The 21,736-nt window shown below is 41.6% G+C and overlaps 1 protein-coding gene across 1 annotated transcript in view; it reads right to left on the bottom strand.

Moving 5' to 3' along the window:
* Positions 1–21,736, bottom strand: part of APBB2 (amyloid beta precursor protein binding family B member 2) — a 190,240-nt gene that overhangs the window by 81,284 nt on the left and 87,220 nt on the right. Inside the window, exon 5 of the mRNA XM_075148973.1 lies at positions 20,718–21,518. Within this exon, the coding sequence (XP_075005074.1) occupies positions 20,718–21,518 (801 nt within the window). The remainder of the gene's footprint in view (positions 1–20,717; positions 21,519–21,736) is intronic.

Below are 21,736 nucleotides of genomic sequence, written 5' to 3' on the forward strand. Positions count from 1 at the left end.
TATTTAACCACTTTGTATTGTTTCAGAAGGAGGATTTTGTCTGGTCTAAAGAATAAAATTAAACTGCCATCTCAGCCAAGGGAATGCTGGATTCACACAGCAAAGCCTGCACATGCATTGTTGCACCGGTAGGCACAGTGCACAGCATGCCCAGGAACAGGAAAAGCAATCTGCACATGCATGGAGTCCAGCCTTCCTTACCCTCACAAAATTTATCTGTCTCAGCAACAGCAGCCAACCATTTGGCAGAAAAGCAAGGAAAATCAGTTTGGTGGCAGCTCTGAATTTATGTATTTCTCTACTAAAATATGGAGCCTGATTCTCCTGTCCCCTCAAAGCGAATCAATATGTTAGTGTCAAACCATCCACAGAAGAGACCATTAACAATTTCATTTTGGGCAATGAACAAATATAATCTGGAATAATCACACAAACCAGAAAGATTCAGTCTATAAATACTGACACAAAAAGCAGTTAAACACAGATGTCCTTCTGACTTCAAGACACAAGAGGCCTGCAGAGCGGGAGGAGATGCTGCGCCAATGTATAGCATATATTGTTGGTGACCTCAACAGCCTCAACTCTCCACAGAGGAAATGATGCACCATAATGTTTTATTTCCAAGTAAAACTCTGTTTTACAAGCATCAAACATTACAGAATTCAGTATCTCCCTACCTGTAACTCTCCACTTTGCTGGGACTGGCTGTAGACACAAGTGGGTCCCGTCTCCCTTAGACCTTCTGCTAGTAGCTGGTGCTACTGAACTTGACACATGCCATGAGAGACAGGTGGACAGATCTTATTCCCTTACTTAGCTACGATACACTTGCCATCAAGTCCTGGTACTAATGAACAGCAATAGGCTTGGACTCTATACTTTCTATCAGATTTGTTTCAACTGAGGAATAGAAAGAGCCTCAACAGTTTAAATTTGGTAACGTTAGTCAATGTCTCTAATCTGAATGACAGAAGCAGTAAGCTAGAGCATAGAAGGAATCTGACTAGCAGGTACTATTTTCTTCTCCCTTCAGAACAGGAACTGCAGAAAAAAGAAATTTGCATTAAAAGTCAGGTACTGGGCAAATGATAATTTCCTTCATCTAAAATGTGATGAAGCCTACTGACGTCAGGAGAGAACAATGTAGAGAAAGGAAGGACTGTACTTCTCTGGAGAATGTATTGCATAAATGTATTGATATAGTCTGAAATTTTATAGAAATGCTCATGAGTGAGTTTTGTGCATATGATTGGCTAATTAAAAACCAGTGAATTTGGTCAGTGGCACAGACATACAATTCAAATGGTGGCTTGACTAAAATTGCTTTTCGTTGACAGCTTTATTTACAGCACTGTGCAAATGCATTAGAAAAACCTTTTTCTGAATTTAATGATTCAATGAAAACAGAACATAAAATTGAATTACAATGGAGTTACTCTCTGAAATTAAATGCTGTGCTTCAAGAAAATGCAAAACCTGCAAGAACAGCGATTTCCCATCTCAGATGCAAGTTCTGCTCATCCCTCAGTCCATGCGGACGCATGACTCCACATATAGCACAGCAGATGCTCTAGGATGCCATGAAAACCATGACTTTATCTTCACACCAAACTTGTGAGGCAGGAGAGTGCGAGCCCTGTTTTAAACAAAGCTGGGCAGAGGTAGGAGGAGAGGTCTGAGATGCATTAAATAACTTGCCCAGAGTCATGCCCAGACTCTGCGTACTCCCCAGGATCTGTGCAGGGTCCCTGCACCCAAACACCAACCACAAGGTCAAGGTGCACAGACAGAGCCCAGCCACCGTCCTCCGGTGTGTCCATGCGCCAGAGTCCTCTTCCGTCCCACACAAAGGGCTGCTCTTCCTGATGTGGCAAAAAAGTAATTCCTACCCCATCCTACCCAATGTAGTCAGTTTAGTACTATCAGTAAAAGCCAGAATGTTACTCTTAACGATCGATATAATGGATTAGTTTGCCACTTTAAAGCTGTAGTCAAATGTACATTAGAGAACAAACTGAAGGCTCCTTTTTTCCCAACATAGAAGCCGAAGACCTAGTGTTTCCCCATCTCCGAATTCATTTCGTGTTGCTACAGTACTGAAGGGAAGGGAGTTGTTATTATGGCGAAAACCCTCTCTTTTACCACTAGAGGCGTATAAGCATGAAATATGGCACAAGCATAGGAAGCAACACATTGGCCCTCAGGGCCTACAGTTTGCCTGCAAAGACAGACGTTAAGGGAAAAGCTCGGGCACATCAGGCAGCGAAAGGCTGCGTTGAGGCCTTGTAAGATGTGAACTTAGCTCCACTCCCAGCCTTCAAGCCTTGAGACTTTTAAAAAAAACAAACAAAAAACCAACAAAACTTTAACCTTTTCAAAAGTAATCTTGCTGCAGTTGAACTAAGTCTTCTATTGCACAATGTTAGAGCCATATATAAAATGCAACATACAGCATCTACAACAGAAAGGCTTTATGAACAGGGGCTTCTGACAGCAGATGCAAGCGTCAGGGGAGCTGGTTGTATTTCACAATCCAGGGAGAGGGAAGCATGCTGATGGCGCACAGGGGGCTCTCGTAGCCCAAAAGTTTGAGTATTTCACATCGCTACATTGGTATGAACTTTCTATTAAATCTTTATTCACACCATCCAGATATCTTTTGGTATTGAGCAAACTCAGAAATGTTAATCATCTTCGAAAGCAACCATCTAGCATTAGAAAGATCATTATTTTCATTCTGGTATCGACTTCACGGCACTCCAGCCCTAAAATTTTGTATTTCTTTTTCACAGAGGTGGATTTATACACATAATTGAAGAACAGAAATCTACATTTAAGGAGATAGAAATGGTATCTCTGACATAACCACTAACAAGAATTAGAAGAAAATTCAGAAAAATAACCATGTCACCGATCATCCTGGTAAGTCTAACTTAGCAAACAGTAGCCAGAAACAAACCTAACACACAACAACTGGAGTCCTATGCTGGACAAGCATTTGAGAGGGGAAAAGGGAGGGATTAATTTTACAGTTCTGCAGAACCACAACAGAATTTCACTTGCAACTAGCACTGCCTTTGATTCAAAGAATATTAGCAAAATAGCTACTTGCTTTGAAAACTTGAGGGCAAACTCTCCTTAAAGCTGCATATGCCCAGAATATAACAACTTCAAAAGTTTCCTTTACTGTGAAACCTGAGCTAGAATCTCCCTCAAAACAAACACCTGCTTGGTAAGAATGTAAACACGGCAAAGCACAGTAAAACAATACACAAAAGATCTCCAGTATATGATGTACCACAAGCCATGAGATCTATTAGCACTATGGAAAAGACACAGCTGATTGTCATCACAAGTTGTCACAAACCGTAAAACAAGAGATGCACAAGCAACAGCATGTTCCTTCCCTCAGCTGACAACAATATCTAATCTTTGGTGAAAACATTACAATTTGTGGACATGCCAAAGGGCTGCAGGTGGTCTTGGGAAGCAGGAAAACCACAGTTACGTAGGATGAGAAGATTTCCCTTTCTAGATTTATATTTACCTTTGTTGTTGTGCAAAAACAAAAGACTGCAAATAGGTCCTACAGGATTAGGACACACATGTTTCAAGAGCTATTTGAATGCTCTAATGCACAGCCTAAGGCACAGCCTTCACTTCTCAGTTTCCTTCATCACACAGATGTCCATCTCCTGATTTTTATTAATTTCTTGAAGTTCTTTTACTGTTACTCTTCTGATCTTAAAATCCTCATATACAATAGCAGGCAATTAATTACCTTTTGCCTCTCTGGAAGGATCAAGGTCACTGAGTTCTTTGAAAATAGCAGCTTGGTACTCACTGGCAGTTGAAAAAGTTGTATGTTAGGAACTAAGATCAAAAATCCTTATGCTTACTGTTTTAATGTAGAGTTGAACTATCACAGCACTAGTGCATGCACTTCCACGTGCCCTATTATAAAAATGGACGTAGCAGAACTAGAAAAGACATAAAGACAGATACAACTGCTTCTGGAGGCAGAGACATTGAGTGTAGTAGGAGTCTCGAGCTTGGAAAAGGAATGACAGGGAGGAGGGAAGGATGTCACAGAGATCTGTAAAATCATGAATGGTGGGAAGGCGGCAAGGATGGAAAAGAAATGATCATTCACTGTTATTTACTGCTTCCTATAACAGAAAAGCAACGGGCATATAATGAAATTACTGGAGAGCAATTTTATAACAAAGGGAAGTACTTTTTCATAGAACATAATGAAATTATGGAGCTCATGGTCACAGGATGTTGTGGATGCCAGAAATACAAATGAGACCAAAAATGATTAAATAAATTCATGTTAGAAAAGTCTATCAAGAGCAATTAAAGAAGATAAGATGAATGACATACCAAGTTTGAAAGCCCTAAAACCACCAATTGCTGAAAGTGGAAAAAGATATAATAGGGGGAGGACCACTTTACGCTAGCCCTGGTTTTTGTTTTTATTGCTTCCACAAGTTTCTTCTACTGACCGCTGTCAGAGGCGACCCATAAAGAACTGCATGAGCATAAGGTCTGCTGGATACAGCCATTCTTACAAACTGACGTACTCTCTGGTGATGTACAAAATGGAACTGTAACCTCTGTAACTCTTGTAAAAGTGAGCTCTAGCTTCCAGTCAGTGCATTAGTTTGCACTGGAAATAGTGGAATTAACAACACTATTGAAAGACTTTGATAAAATTAACAACTACACTGGGTCAGATTAAAAAGCCACATCTGATACAAGAACCCTCAAACTGATATATCCAAGCTTCCTCTAAGGGATATATATATTCTCAAAAGGAAAATCCTCAATAAATTTTTTCTCATAAGTACAAAGGTACACAGTTTCCTACCCTGAGATACACAATAACCTCATATGACAACAGCAGTGTAGGAGTTATGGGACTGAATATTATTATCCTTACACATTTGTCACCTTCAATTTTATATTACGTGTATCTAAAAGGAAGATGTTACTACTTTTATACTAAATTGTACAGAGCATCTAATAGATAAAAATTTCTTTATAGGCAAATACATCTGTTGGGCTTAAATATCTTTATCAATAAGGAAAGGGGAACATATTCGAACCACCACAAAGAGCAGTAACTAAAAGCAGATCTCATCTAGTGATTACTGCAGAGCCGACTGCTCTTGAGAGGTAATTAACACTGCTTAAACTACAGGCTTTTATATATGACAATTATTACAGTTCAAAAGAGCTCTTATGTCAGTAAATGTTTACAGTCTTGCTTCTCTTATATTATTTGCATTCCACAAAAAATCAGAAATAGAAAGGAGAGATGACAGCAACAAACTGGATGCAAGATGCTAGTTAGAAATTCACTGTTTCTGCACTGATAACGAATTCTCAGTGAATCCTGCCACCTTCTGAAAACAGAATTAGCCCAGATAAGACTGTGGCCATCACAACATAAAATCCTGACATAGCATCTGTAAAGTGATAAACCAAAAGAGAAATAACTAAGTCAAAATAACCTGATCTGGTGGCCTTTACACTAAGCCTTTTGCAGTAACGCTACCAAAAGGAGGAAACAAAGAGAGTTTTCTCTCTCTTCTAAACTTTGACCACCACCTTACCCACCAGCAAGTCATAAAATGACAAAGCACGTCCCACCAAAAGACCTTTAGCGTATTACCAAATGAAGTAGTAGATTTGTTCATCACTGCAGAATTCAAGCTGCAAGGCTCATTCCTTTCAAAAAGTTTACTTTTAAAATACTAGAGAAATGGAATACTACTCTTGTGAACTTATGCTTGTTTTCAGCATTTCTGACAGAAATTTTTACAATTTTGTATTGTGTCTTGTGATATCTGGTACTTTTTAAGTCCCCAGCTCCTGGAATCATCAGAAAATTGCAAATTGTCCATTAACAGAAAAAGAACAAAAAAACTCTCACTACAACCCACAGAATCTCCCATGTCTCCCTCCCCCCTCCCAAAAGCTAAAAAAATAAAATTAGAATAAAAGCTTAACCCTAAAAGATAAACAATGACCTAAAATTGATTCTTGTTTTTGAAGACTCATATTTTTTAGACTCCCGTTTGGGGACAAGGTGTATTTGTTTCAAGAAAAATTTATAACTTTGTTTTCACTTAGTTTTTAATTGGTTTCTTGGTGTAAATTGAAGCATTTATTCTTATTCATCAGTATGATAGCCTTTATAAATGCATGATGTCCATAAGCCTTGTGTAATTAAAGAGAGGATGTAAAATAAACGTGTTAATAAAAAACAGCAACATCTGAAAACTCCCTCCCCTCCCTTCTGAAGAGCGTTTCTGCTTCCAGTGCTCAGTCTGTCCACTTGCCCTGCCTGCAGATGGAGTGGTTTAGCAGAGGAAAACAAGAGAGATCTACTGTGCAAATGCTAGATATATCCCCTCACCTACAGTAAAGCTTCTGTTGTATACTTGAATACATGAAAAGAAAGGTTAAAAAAAATACAACCAGTAATTACTATTACTAGAGTATTTCAAGTGTGGTCTGCAGGGAGCGCCACTTTTAAATCAGTAGATTTTGTCTGTGGGTTTTTTTTTTCCAAATACTGTCAAATAGTTATTGCACTGATGTTAGCAAAATTTGGAAGTAGTGAACCTGAAACGCTGGTCGAACACATAGATGGCATCTCTACCTACTTCTGGCAGAGAGACCTGAGAGACAATTCACCCCTCTGCATCATTCCTGGAAAACAACAACTCTTCCTGAGTCACTGCTCAATTCATCTTTTGTTGGGACAGCTGAAGCTTGTCCCAGATTAACAACAGTCTCTCTCAAGTTAGAAACACCTGACCACCCAAAAAAGGCAGGTTTTCTCTGGGAAGTGTTAACCACTCTGGACCATGCACCACCATTTTCTGGACCAGCTCCTTGAAACTAAAACCAAAGTGGATGTGGACAGAAGCCACTGGGAGGAAGAGAGAATGGGGCAACTTCCATATCACCCTACTCCTGAAGCAGCTTCTTTTAAGAAACTGCATTTTCCCTGTGAAGTAATTGGAGGATTAGATAATCTTAGGAACTTCCCATAAAGAAGTACCCTTGGTATATTTAAAGCACAGAAATCTGGAATATAGTTATGAAAGTGAGAATTCAACTATGACATGAAATCAAGAGAAATATAGAAAAACAATCTTCCGTTCATGATCACACATTCATTTTGACATGCATATGACATACATATCCTGAATATGCATAGGCAATATAATTTTACAAAGCCCAACACACCCATTTTAGTAGAAAAAAACAATCCTGTATGAAAAATCAAATGAACTTCCTATTCTATGCCAGTGGAAGCTTAGCCCTGAAATCTCTGTTTTTCTGATGTCTTCTTCCTACTTTTCAGATCTCTTTGTTAAAAAAGCATTGGTTATGTTTCAGCACAATTAACTATGGGAAATTAATGTAGTCAGGACAAAGTTCCTTAGTGGATCTGCTGACAGGCTCCAGTGGCAAAAAAAGGAGACTCATTATTCTGGTTTAGTTAAGCACAAAAGAAAATAAGGTAATTTGAGTTTAATGCCAAATGTTATCTTGAAAGTCTGCTACAGCTACAGAGTGTGACAAATGATGTTGGCTTGCCTACAAAAGGAAAAAAAGAATTGAACTAAATTTCAAGTAATTTTACAAAAGCCAAACTAGATCACTATTTCTTATTACTAGTTTGTTTTTGTAACGAGCAAATACAGTTATGCTATTTAATTACAATTCCACAAATGAAGACAAAAAGTTGTGTAAAGGTTTTGTGTGAACCAGCTTTCTGACAAAAGATCGTTTTTTGGACCTGGCCAAATTGATTGATTTAGGGCTAGCAAAATGAACAAAAAAAAAGGTCCAAGATATTAGTCAACATTCTTTGACAGATCCCAGTCAAATACTGGCTATAAACAGCCTCACATTTCTAACGCCCAAAACCTCACTCAGTATATCAAAAGTTGCTTTACCTTGAACTTCAGGGAATGATTAGGGGTACTGCTTTTATATTATTTAGACAGACTTTTTTCTTCCCTTTGACTGCAAGGAAAATAAAGCAGTCCCAGGGGAGGAATTTGTGATGTGTGGAGAAACTAGAAGTCTGGTTCATAATGTATTTTAAACCTATGTAAAAAATTTTGAGCTCTGTGGATCACCAGTCTAAAACATCACTTGCCAATTCACTACTGAAATGAGCATTCAGAAAGATACCTTTACAGTACTAACTGCACACCATGCACTCTGCAACTTAAGCAACTGTCAGATACCAGCTGATCTTCTACTGAACAGAATTTCTATTAACAGATAAAATAATTGTATTCAATATCCAGAGCTAAGTGACATTGTCAACCAGAGCTACGAAAAAGTAAAATAGAAAATAAGTTTTACTTACAGTTACTAGATGCTCCCATATAGTTCAACATGTACTGATCTGCTACCAGCATCCTTTAAGTTTGCTATATACATGTCCCAACAGCTTCATATTCTCCTTCTGTGTAGCATCTCCAACTCAAATGCTATGTTTAAACAGACACTTACTTAATTAGTCTAACGAGGAATGGTGCTTTGGGTGGGAGAAAAGAAGAGCCACCCCTACTCAACTGCCGGTAGATGTAACAGAAGAAACACCACATGTTGACCATATAAATGACTGCATTTTCTAATAAGCCAGGAAAAAATGAGAGGGATGGCTATACAGGAATTACAGCAGCGTGTGCATACAGTGCATTCTCTACTGAATTGATTCCAGCTTGCAAGACATTGATGTATTTTCTGACTGACTCTGCTCAGGAGACAAGCTTTTGAACAGTACTTTCAGCCCACAAGCCTTTAGGTATCAATCACATCGAGATTTAATCAGCTCAACTTTGGACCAGAACAGCCCCTCACTCTGCAAATCAACCCCTGGAAATATATTTATGTTGTTTTTTTCTCCTTAGCTGCCTGTATAAACACGAAAAGAAAAGGCTTAGAAAAATGTATGGCAAAGATCCACTCTCTGAAGACAAAATACTTAAGGCTGCTAACCTCCGACTCCCCGAAGGTGCATTGCAGCAATGGTAGAAATTGATTTAGTGAAAGGCTTCTATTAGTGAGAGCGCTGTTCTCATCGCAAAGTCCCTCCCCTTGCTATAATCAATAATTTAAGCAAAGCCAAAAATCATCTCAGCCAAAATGACCAGGGTAACTGACTGTCTCTTTCTTGCGGAGAAGAAGGAAAATTAAATTAAAGTCTGAATGGGAATGTATTCTAATTTAAAAATTAATTTGGCCAATCTGAGTTGTGCATTTTGGCTTTCATTTTGAGAAGGGGAGGAGGGATGGGCTCCTTTGTTCCTTTCTGAAAACTTCTCAGGTTCAGGAAAGAGCCAAAAATCCACTTCTAAAAAGTAAAAGAAGCCATAATCTTTGATTTAGAGTATTTTATCAGTTATGTGCAAACAAGAAATGTGTTCTACAGAGTTACAACTTTTACTTGAGTATTATGACAGTGCTACTATACCTATCTCCCAGTGCACTACAACTATCTCTTTGAGTTAATAACGGAAGAAGTGTTTCATATTTAAATTTAGCCCTGCAGAATCTCAATTGAAAAGCAATTAAAAACAAAATAATAGGAAAAATTAATTTAGTTAATATTAAATTATGTCTCTGTTTAGGAAAAAAATAATTTCATTAATAAACAGTTTCATGAATACTTCTGAGTGACTACTTCAAGGCTTTTGCTTGAAAATCATTTTAGGTAATAAATTAGTCCAGTGCATCAAAGCATGTCATACAAAATGATCAACATAACAAATGGTGGTTAAAAACAATCCCTGTAACACCACGCAATATAAAAATGGATAAAAATGCCCGAGAAACACTATGAGCAGGGAGCAAAAATATATGCTTCAGGTTGTCCTCCCTCTCTCTCCCCAAGGATTTCTCATCACTGAGGTATCATGGATAAATCTACTGTGCAAACCGAAGGACACGCACTGCTAGGCTTTAGAAATCCACATCTCAGACACTACAAGAAACCCACTTAATGTCATTATCTTGAGCTCTATGGCATCCAGATACTGGACATTTACAGCCTAATGCTGCATACCCAGGGGCTCCATACATCTCAAAATGAAGCAATTGAGCCTTAATGGCAAATATATGTGCTTTCATGGGATTCCTTAAAAAAGGCTTCATGTCCCTTAAGGCAGGGACAATGCATCCACTCTCAAGCAAGCACTGAGTTCAGAACAAGGTCTCTGCAGCATGCCAACTCTCATCACACAAGACCTCTCCTGGCCCACAGAGATGGCTCGGCACTGCCCTGCATCTGCCCACCTTCTCTTGATGCAGCAGCAACGAACTCAAGGCTGTCTGCAGCACCATTTAGTCCACGTCTTGACGGTACATGCTATAGGTTTCTGTGTGTTTAATACCACAGCTTGCAGTAGCACAGTTGCAACTCAAAAGGACCCACGACCTCAATTCAGCCAATCCCTCGTCGTTAATTAAAGATGAATTAAATTTTAATCAGCTAAAGCTGAATTGTGTGAGAGTTAAGCACAAAAGGAACCAGTGCACTGAGAGACTGGGGTCTAAAGGAGCTGCTAACTTGGGGAGGTTAAAAGAAATACCTACAGGTACAAATATACCAGGGCAGGAACTCAAGGGGAATTTAGGTCTGTGTCCCTCACGGCACAGACATCTTCTACCAGGGCCTGAATCCAACCCTGAGCTAGGATTTGACTTTCTTTTAGCAGTACTTCAGTATTAAATAACTTTCACCCAGAGCTCCCCTGTTTTTGCCTGCTTTAAGTTTTCAGAACTTCTGCGAAATAACGTCCCAGCCTCAAACATACACAAATTGCCCAATATTCACTTCTGCTGCTTTACTCTCAATCTTAGTCCATCCTACTTATTGTCGCTGTCTTTGTGCTAGACCCACTTGCCTAAGCTACTGACTACGAACACCCCTGCTTGCTTCCAGCTCCTGTTTATTCCAGCTTCCCCCCAGTTTGTGCCAAGTTCTCATTTATCTCCACAGCTGCAGTTACTCTCCTTTTGCTTCCCCCTCCACAGGGTCCCTTCTCTCAACAAGCCTCCAGGTCACACTCCCATCTTCCAACCCTTCCTACCTTCCTCCCCACAACGCTTCTTGTTCCCCCATCATCTTTCTCCTCTGCTGAGAGCTGCGGTGAGACAAGCTTACCACTGCTACTGGGGCCCAACGCTGGTATCGCTGCAGATGCTCAGAGAAACAACCACAGCGGCCCAGGCTTTGGGGTTTCACTCTGCAGGGGATTTAGCAGGCAGGAATCACTTCTGAGCAGGAAACTCCCCAAATTGTACCACCCATCCCTGGCATTGTACACCTAGGTGAATCGCTGCTACCCCAGGAACTGTGAGCTCCTCCAAAAGCTCAGGGGCCACTGTAAAGACCAGAGACTCATTCTGCTGAGCAGCAATACCATTTCTCTACCACACCTCCTGCAGCTGAGATATAGGAACACAGAAGACGACAAACAAACACCCAACCAGGCTGAAAAGAGCTCCGGAGCACAAAGAACCCACCTAGCAGAATATAGCCATGTTCTCAGCTTGCCTTAACGAACAGGGGGCCACAGGTTAAGAGTCCTCCCAAAGGTAACACTGGTTTTTCCTTCCCTTCCCCAGAGATTTCTATACCCATTTCAAAGCATCAATCAGGTGGATTGAAGTTTGGCCTGAGTTCTACGCAGCATTCAGAAGTGCTGAGGCAGAGGTTTACTGGATCAATTTTGGTTGTAATTTGTTATTACTTGCACAGCTTTATGAAATGGGTACTTTTTTTTTTTTAAAGGAGGGGCAGTTGATCTGGTTTTCATTGATGGTGGCTTTTCTTCTGTGCAACTTCCTGCCTTACCATCCCTCTGAAAGAGCTATCACGATCCTGACTTTTCCCCTTTACCTTCTCTGGTTTCTCTTCCGTGGTTTGTTTTCCCTTCCTCTTTCCCTGGTCATGTGTCTGACTGGACCTGAACTCTTTCCATGGTCTCAGGAGAGACCTGTGAAGACATACAATCCTAGGCACAGAAGAGCTTTTTCAGCAACATACATTCAATCTCAGAGAGGACGTGCAGGATCCAGAATTACACTTCTCCACCTCTGAAACAACAGAAGCTTGAAAGCTTCCAAAAATATTTTGTCAAGTTAATTACCAGACATGATTAAGCTATTCACCACTCCAGAAACTCGAGTTTTCCCTACAGATGCTCAGAAGAGTCTTCCACTTTGCTACAACACACAATGAGCCCTGTATAAAAAGCACATCCTAACATCTCTTAACATTACACATCAATGTAAACTGCATTACGGAATTAGGGAAAACTTGCGGTGCTCCGAAGGCCTTGTGAACTACTCTATAGCTTCCACCCAGGCAGTAGTACGACACTGGCATTCACTTCCCTGCATTGTCTCGCCACAAACTCTATTCCCCATTGTCATCTTTCACTTTCCCCTGCTGGTATTCCAGATGTTCCAGCAACCAGGCCTGCAGGCATTTGTTCACCCCACACTATACATTTTACTGAGTAGAAAATACTCATTTTTAAAACACTCAACATCATAGCACTGCACTTACACAAAACAGCACTCTGATTTTGTCCAGATTAGGAATTATGTGCTTTACTACGCTAGCAAAGAAAGTATCTCTGAAAAGACAAGCACCAAACAAGAAATGAAGTATCAAGGGCAAAACAGCTTGTTAAACTAGCCCATCAAGTGGCCAGAAGTTCAGCTGGAATAACATCAAAATTAATGAAGCTATGTCAGTTAGGACAGGGCCACATTTGACACTGCTTTAGCTAAAGCACTGAGCTAGGCACAGCAATGCTTTGGTAGTCAAAGCACAGCCACTAGAAGGCAACTGTCTTTGAACTCAATCTCCCCCAGCCCCGGAGCGCCCAGGGAGAGATGTCATGCTGGGAGTGAGCTGTGTTTGGAAAGAATATGACAAACCATCCTAGACCCTTTAGGCACAATATAGCAGAGATTAACCAAGGAGCGTGGGGTGGGTTGAGCCTGGCTGGATGCCAGATGCCCACCAAAGCCACTCTATCACTCCCCTCCTCAGCCAGACAGGGGAGAGAAAATACAATAAGAGACTCATGGGTCGAGATAAGGACAGGGAGAGATCACTCACCAACTACCGTCACGGGCAAAACAGACTCGACATGGGAAAATTAGTTTAATTTATTACCAATCAAATCAGAGTAAGGTAATAAGAAATAAAACCAAATCTTAAAAACACCTACCCCCACCCCTCCCTTCTTCTCGGGCTCAACTTCACTCCCGATTTTCTCTACCTCCCCCACCAAAGCGGCGCAGGGGAACGGGGAGTGGGTGTTGCGGTCAGTTCATCGCACGTTGTCTCTGCCGCTCCTTCCTCCTCAGGGGGAGGACTCCTCACACTCTTCCCCTGCTCCAGTGTGGGGTCCCTCCCACGGGAGACAGTCCTCCACGAACTGCTCCAGCGTGGGTCCCTTCCATGGGGTGCAGTCCTTCAGGAAGAGACTGCTCCAGCGTGTGTCCCCCACGGGGTCACAAGTCCTGCCAGCAAACCTGCTCCAGTGTGGGCTTCCCATGGGGTCACAGCCTCCTTCAGGTGCATCTATCTGCTCCGGCATGGGGTCCTCCACGGGCTGCAGGTGGATATCTGCTCCACCGTGGACCTCCATGGGCTGCAGGGCCACAGCCTGCCTCACCGGGGTCTTCACCAGGGGCTGCAGGGGAATCTCTGCTCCGGCACCTGGAGCACCTCCTCCCCCTCCTTCTTCACCAACCCTGATGTCTGCAGAGTTGTTTCTCTCACAAATTCTCACTCCTCTCTCTGGCTGCAGTCGCTGTTGCGCAGCAACTTTTTCCCCTTCTTAAATGTTATCCCAGAGGCGCTACCACCACCGCTGATGGGCTCGGCCTTGGCCAGCGGCAGGTCCGCCTTGGAGCTGGCTGGCATTGGCTCTGTCGGACACAGGGGAAGCTTCTAGCAGCTTCTCACAGAAGCCACCCCTGTAGCCTCCCCACTACCAAGACCTTGCCACACAAACCCAATACAGAGTGATTTTTAAAACAAAGCCAAATTTCTTTCTGCACTGCAGGGTAGATGTTGCAGGCTCTATCCAGCTGGTTAATTCATTTGTGAGTGTTACTTGATGTCCATCCCGCTTAGCCTGCAGTTCCTCCTCCAGAATACAAGCCCTAGTTCTTGCCTCCTGTCTGCTGCCTGTCCTGGACACCACCAGGCTCCTCAAGGGACATCAGGCAGGCAGTTGAATCAAGCCCTCCCTAAGGAGGAAAATGAATGGCTCTGATGAAATAAAGAATCTTTCTTTATCTTTCTGGTAAACAGCAAGTATGAAACTGCAACTGTCACCATACAACACGTCCTGGAAAGCCTCTTCTATAGGTAATTCTGGTAATCGCAAGCACATTAGAGCACACTAATCACTATTGTATAAAAGATCCATCCTCCCATTCCTGAGTTTAAGCACGTTAATTCACTTTTACATACCTATTTTTATTAACTATCCCAATTCAAAAGTGTGCTGATCACCCTTCTTTACCATGGAAACTTTGAGTTTCAAGTCAGAACTTATCCAAGCATTCAAGATACGGATTTAGGTAGCTCCACTGAGAACCACAGGATAAAACCAACCTGACTGCCCAAACGCAGCACGTGGCCTCCCTGTACAACTGATAGCAGCAGCGTGTACTCAAGAGAGTCATCTTTCAAGTTCAATTTACTATCAAGTTCAATTTATTTTATGGCCTTCTACCAGTAGACCCTGATTGCTGATCATTACTGTGAACATTGTGTAACTGTGTGGCCTTTTAGGTTTTATTTCTTTTAAACTGGCTTAGTTTTTCTTCCCTAAAATCCTCTTATAGGGTAGCTAAAAGGAAGATAAACATGCAGTTAGTTACTCCACATACAGAATGTTACCTACACAAACACTGGGGATATACAGCAATAGTCACCCTTCCCTATTTTGTAAGCAGTCAGCAAATGGTCAAGTCTGAGACTATAAAACATGCACCGTTTTTGATACGTGGTTAATCAGTAACATGCAGGATTAAAAAAAACAGCTCAATATTAAAAGTTGACAGGCCGTTAGGATGCATAGCGGCTGTGAACTAGAGCCTCTTATTCCCAAAAATCTGAAAATTGGATGTTTACCTAGAACCCTACAACCATACAGATGATAATATATTCTTCCTCTAGTATTACGGGACTTGTGTTTATCCACAGTGTAATTTAATGTATTTCTACTACCATAAATCTTTTTCCACACTCAGGAACACAGAAAACATGTTCTGTAGTGAATAACATACTTGTTGTCTATATCAGATAGGTACTGCAAAGGAAAAATGATGCTTTTAAGGGGACATCCATTTTAATTTTGTCAAAGATGCTGGTTAAAATCAGAGGCAGAAGTTGACCATTGGTATAAATCTTTCTGACTAGTTCATGATCTGCTGTAATTTTTATTGTATTAGAGGGCTATTCTATCCAGACATACTCTTATTTCAGAATACCAGGCTCTATTTACAAGAGTGACACTTCTGATCCCCAAGGGCCAGCCTCATCGCTGTCATTTCTGCACTGGGTTGAACTTGTTTATTCGTAACCAGCTATTAAACTGCCCTCCCGGATTTGCTCAGAGACCAGCAGCAGACAGGCATTTGCTATATGGCAGGCACATACAGCAGCGGCACTCCCTTAAACAGAAGATGCTTGTACTTTTGATACCCCCTTTCAATGACATTTTCAACCAGGGAGAAACAAGGCGTTGTGCAAGCCAAAGGCTGAGAAGCTGGGGAGCCAGAGGAGGCTGCTGCCTCTGCGCAGTCTCCCACAGCTCTGAAGAGAGCAAGGAGGGCGACTGTCCCAGAGCAAGAAAACCTGAGGCTCTCTAGCACCAAGTGTCCCACATCTCAGGGACCTTCTTAATTACGGGGCTATGCCCTGATCTGGAGGGACGGTTCAAATTAAGATAAAGCTAGAAGCAAAAGAAAATTCCAGTATTTTTCCTGACTTTGAGGCAAACAGAATTCCTCTTTTTTCCCCAGAGAATTCTCATTCCTAGTTCATTAGAGATTATTACATAGAGAGCTGCACTTTACTAAGGAGGGATAACTTTCCACTGAAACTAATTTTCAGGTGACAGGAAGTTTAAGAAACGTGTCTGCCTTCTACAGATGTTCTGGTGAGCTTCTTCAAAATAAGAAAAAAAAGCCACAAACAGAAAACAGCACTAGCATCACCCTCATCCTCCCCTAGGTTTGGGCTCTGGGGTGTCCACTTGACTCCTGCTGTTCACAACACACTGATTGATAAATGAAGGTGGAACTGGTAAATACATAGAGACAGAGAAAAAGAATAGATAGAGGGTGTAATAACACAAGATGCTTTGTGATCCTTTGAAAACCACACTATGGAAATTTTCTGGAGAGAGGGAGAGGAAGCAATCACTGTGATTTAAATCAGCTCCCTGCCATCTGAAGTTTTAATGACATCTGGAGCTGGTGTTTGGTAACCCACAACATGCCCTCTGAAAGCTAAAAGTCTTTATAAAAAAAAAAAAATCTCTGAAATTTGAAGTCACTGAAGTTCTTGTCAGGAAGCCGATATAGATAATTTCTTTAGAGAAGAAAGAAGAGTTTCCTCAAAACACAATTCTTGTACTGTACTGTGCTTGTGGTGTTTGTGCACCCGTTATTAATGGACTATTACATTTCTTCAGCAACATTACTAATCAACATTAACATTTGTTTAATATCCAGCCAGTTGTTTTGCATCTTTAAATTGGGTTGTCTTATTTTTGCCTCCTCATTCAGAAAAAGAGTCAAGTATCTTGAAAAAACCTTTTCATTAGACCACAAATAGAAGTATCCTGCCCTAAGGAGAGTTCAGGATGATTTTGTCTAAACAGTGATGCATCCCCAGTGCAAACAATTAAGCTTAAGGGTAAGTTTTTCAGGGCCTTTGAATTACATACCTGCAAAACAAAACACGTGAAAAACAAAACAAAAGAACCAAACACAAAACCACATTAAGTTTTCCGGGATTTGAATAACAAATTGTGTTAACAGATGGAAAAAAGACAAAACAATTCAGAAACCCTGGAAGTAGTATATTGTCATTTTCAACAGTGTCCTCCCAGTATAACAGTATTTCTATCATATTCCTATGTATACTAAAGTGCTAAATATAATCTCTGGATCGAACATTAATAATTCTCCAGGTATCTCCCAGATTACACTCTTTAATGGATTAACTGTTCTCAAAACTATATCTTTTTTCCCCCCTCCCAGAAGCCATATGACTAAAACTGTCTACTTTTGCAGATTTTTCTCTCCGATGCTTTTCTCCCTTTGGTCCCTAACATTTATCACTGGAGAATAAACACAAGGGTTGGAGAGCACTGAGCCGCGAAGACCCCACGCGGTGCTCTCCTCCCACCCATGTGCAGTGGCAGTGAGGAGCCCTGGCCATGCCCAAAATCTCGGACCTCCAGGATGGGCACCACCACCACGGCTCACTGCACGACTCCCCAGTTGGGGGGCTTCCCTTCCTCCATACTGGCACATAGGGACAACGAGGAATGAGAGATTACACTGAAAAGACTGGAAAGATCTACCGCAGTGGAAAGCACCACGTGCCTCTGGAGCAGATGGCCCGCGCAGGTTGGGGCAACACCTCCGCTGAAGCGGTTTAAAACCACATCAGACAATCACAAGAGAGCTGAGAGACCACCTCCATGCTTTCTGAGGTTTCTTCTTGCCTACTCCTAAATGTGGGCTCTCATATCTACTCCGTGGCCTCAGAGGGGCTAGGTACAGCCCCCTGGGAATCTCTGGGGTTTTCGGTCAACCGCCACTGACATACACACATTGGATGTATTTTGTGCTTGTGGGAAACGACTTCTCCGTCCCCCGCATGGCAGAAGGGTGCAAGGGGTTTCAGGAAGCAGCAAGTGTTACTTGATTTCCTTCAGTACTTCCAACTCCACCCACTGCTGTAGGACCCTCGTTATTTGGCAAGTAAGGTAACTCCCATAGCTTGACCTGGCACGGTGAAAGGTGAATGCTTGTCGGTCAGCACCACAGTAACTCAAGCACCTCCAGGGAAGGAGATGGAAAAGGCACAGGTGTTTACAGTGCAAAACATTGAACCGTTCTGGACCTTGCCTCAAAAAAGAAAGTTCAGTTCACTTCCTCAACTTTTATTTCACCTCTTATTTTATTACCCTTCAAACATCCTTGGAGATATATGAACTTGCCTAGGGATGGCACATTACTCAAATATAAAAGGCTGGAGCCCCTGAGAACAACTAGAAAATCTGCCCCCAAACGAGTAAGTCTAAAGATATTTGCACCAGTTGTGATTTCTGCCCTTTTTTTTTTTTTTTTTTTTTAAACACCAGCAGCATTGCTTTTTGCACCCCCCTTTTCAGCCTCCCAGAAGCAGCTGCAGAGGAGCCTGAGAAACTGGCCTGTTTTATCGTGTCCAAAAGCCGTCCTGGCACCCACGGCAACTCGACATTTTATTTCTTAGCTTTCTTCTGTGGTATCAATTGACAGTCCATTTTGGAAAGAAACTAGAAACACTTAATGAAACAATTTTATCAGAGTGAAGGTAAATTCAAGATAGCCAATAATCCTAAAAGACGGATGTCTGTAAGTTGCAAGTTGCAATAGTTGGATGCTTTTAGAGTCCATAAATACTTACATATACAGGTATCTTAAAATTTGCGATCCAATCCAGTATGACAGGTCCTATGTCCTACTCGGCGCTCTCTGACAACAACCATGGGGATGAGAAAGAAACATCTCTACCACTTTGATCTTGAAAGGCACTTTTGAGGTTTTCTAGGGCTTTCTGTTTATTTTTAACTCTTTTCTTATAGAGACTGAAGTCAGGTATCTGGCCATCTGCTTTTCTTTAACTGTCTGTTCATAATACATTGGTTGCTAGTATGGTGAAGGTAGCGTAGAAGTTAAAAAAGCCCTTTATTCTGCTTTAGAAGAGTGGTGAGCTCTGAGGGCTTTATTAATTGATTTTTTTTTTTTTTTTTTTAAAAAAATGAGGAAACCCCCATACTCAGCAGCGGAAAGTTCCCCTTTATTTCTGTAGTGCAAACAAACCACAGCTCAGCTAACACTTGGTTACTTAAATAAGCAAACTTGCCAATACCTCAAAACAGCTTAGAAAATCTCCCGAGTGCTGAAAGAGCTCATACACCGGCAATACACATGTGGGAAGAAAATTTTAAACACATAATTTAAAAAGAAACAAAATTTATGCTAGCTCTTAGCGTCTTAGGCCACCCTTATTTAATTAGGCTGCTTGGAATTACTCTAATTTAGTTTTCAGTGAATATAAATTTTCTACCCGCAGTTTCTCATCGCCAAACCTGGGGCAAGTACAAAGACAGAAGGAGCCAACAAGCTCAGCATTAAATTACCTTACTACCTCCTATCGATAGTTTCGTCAGAAAATGTTATCAGTGATGTCACACATATTATATCAAGTATCCTGAGAAATAATATTAACTCAAACTGCAATTTTAGTAAACGGAAAACATTTTCATTTTGCATGTGAAGAGGAGACTTCATGAAAATATTCTCTCGTAACAGCAAAGGTTTGTTACATATCAAAAAGAAGATCAGAAGATCCATTATATGTCACATAGTGGGGATTTCTGCTTGCGATTTTAAAAAACCCTACACATCAAAATAGAAATCACTATTGTCATAATCATGCACAACTAACATGTAATGCAGCTGTGGATTTGGACCATGGTGGCCTCCAAACAGTATATGCTGTAAAAATGAAATCCTTAAAACACAAACAACATATGGCAAACTTCTTTAGCCCCATGTCACCCTCGAGAATCGGATCACCTCCCCTCATCTTGACAAAGTTGTACCTTTACATACTGGCTTGGATATAAAAAAAGTGACAAAGTCCATTAACTAGAGTAAATGGGATCTCTGGAGTTTTAAAAATAATAGAGATGCATTGTAAATCACAACAGAGCCAGTGCAGAAGTCATCATTACTGTTCAAATAATTAGTGAGGCCAGGCTTCCAAATTATGAAATGCCATGGTTTCAGCTTCTGAGTTACGGTATGGAACTGCTGCACAAAGAAAACACAGAACTTAAATGACCCAAGGTTTGGGAGGACTTATTTTTTTAAATAAAAGAATATCATCGTATGACTGGGGGCAGAAGGGGGACACTCACAAAGATTTGAATTAGAAAAGTGAAAATTTTTGCTGAACCTAAAAATCATTGCTCAGAAAAGTTTGTTTGTTGTGTGTAGGCAGCTATCAGTAGTTCAGCATCTCCAGACAATCATGTACCCATTGATTAGTGAAGAGCAATTATTTCTAAACTAACAAAAAGTGCAATTAGCATATTTTTAGGACCCTGTCTATAGCATTTGCTGGTGCCTTTCCTAAAGCAGCAGTAAAGCCGCTAGGACCCAGTGGGAGGCTGCCAAGCGTTCCCAAGGAGGCAAGGAGCTGTGTGCAAGCCCAGTGCTTGTGTTTCGATGCAATCCACTTCCCCACCGAAAGCACCACTAAATCGCCTCTCTCCTTCCAGCCGCCAGCTGAGAGGAGTTAAGCAACGCATTTCTAAAATGGTGGCTGCGAGCAGACTTTACTTGCGTACCTGTTTCGTCTGGCGAGCTCGGCGAGGCACTGTCCTGGGACAGCGTAGTCCAGCTGGAGTCCTCATCGCTTGGGGCCAGGTTTTGAATCCTATGGAGGGCGCAGTCTGTTTTGGCCCCAGTTTTTGGGTGGTCTTTCTTAGTCTCGGGGCTTGACGACACTGTGGCAACTTGCCCATCCTCTGGGCTTGACAGCTTGTTTTGTTTCCGGGGCAGGACTTCCCCATTGACAATAATGGTAGAAGCCTGGCTGTTGCTTTGCGCAGATTTATCTTCCATCGCAACAAAACTCTGCTCTAGCTCTCTAGCAGATGTCTCTAGATCCTCATAGTAATTCAGGAAGCTCTTGGTCCTCCTTGGCTGCGAGGGTAATATTTCACAGCCAGAGGAATCCTGCGGGATCGGCTCTTTGCCTTCAAACTTCTCAGAAGTTACGTTTATGCTCGCAGTGGTACTGAGATTTTTGTTGGGATCCTGCTGTCCCTGCTCGGCGGCTTTCCTGAGCTGGTTTTCTCCATTCTTCACCAGCTTTATGTTGGCAGAGCTGTTCCCCAGAAGGGGCTGCGCTGCTGGATCGGAAAGACCCATGGCTGTCTGAATGTTAGTCAGCGCATATTTTTTCCTGCATTTCGGAGGAGTGCTGTTCTTAGTCTCTGTGTGCCTAATTTCCGCATTCAGAAGTTCGTTATGAGAGGAGCGCAGGTTAAGGGTGTTCGGTGGGGTGGCAGGGTTGTTGCGGTTCACAACGTCCGTCGTACTGCTGCTTGCCATAAACACTGCCAACGCGTCCACGCCGGAATCGACTAGAAAAGCAAAAGAAACAGTCATGAAACACATCCATTACATACACTATTTTGCTAGGACTTCTGGTAAAGGATGCGGCACTTTACATAATTGTTTTATAGTAGGAAAATTACCACAACCTAAGTAGGTAAGAGAATAGGCAAAAGCTTAGCTTATTAAATAAGGAAAAACAGAGGCAGAAACATATAATAGATTATCACGAAGCTGAGAAAAAGCA

The sequence above is a fragment of the Calonectris borealis genome, chromosome 4 (assembly GCF_964195595.1).
Source record: "Calonectris borealis chromosome 4, bCalBor7.hap1.2, whole genome shotgun sequence".
Classification (NCBI taxonomy): Eukaryota; Metazoa; Chordata; class Aves; order Procellariiformes; family Procellariidae; genus Calonectris; species Calonectris borealis.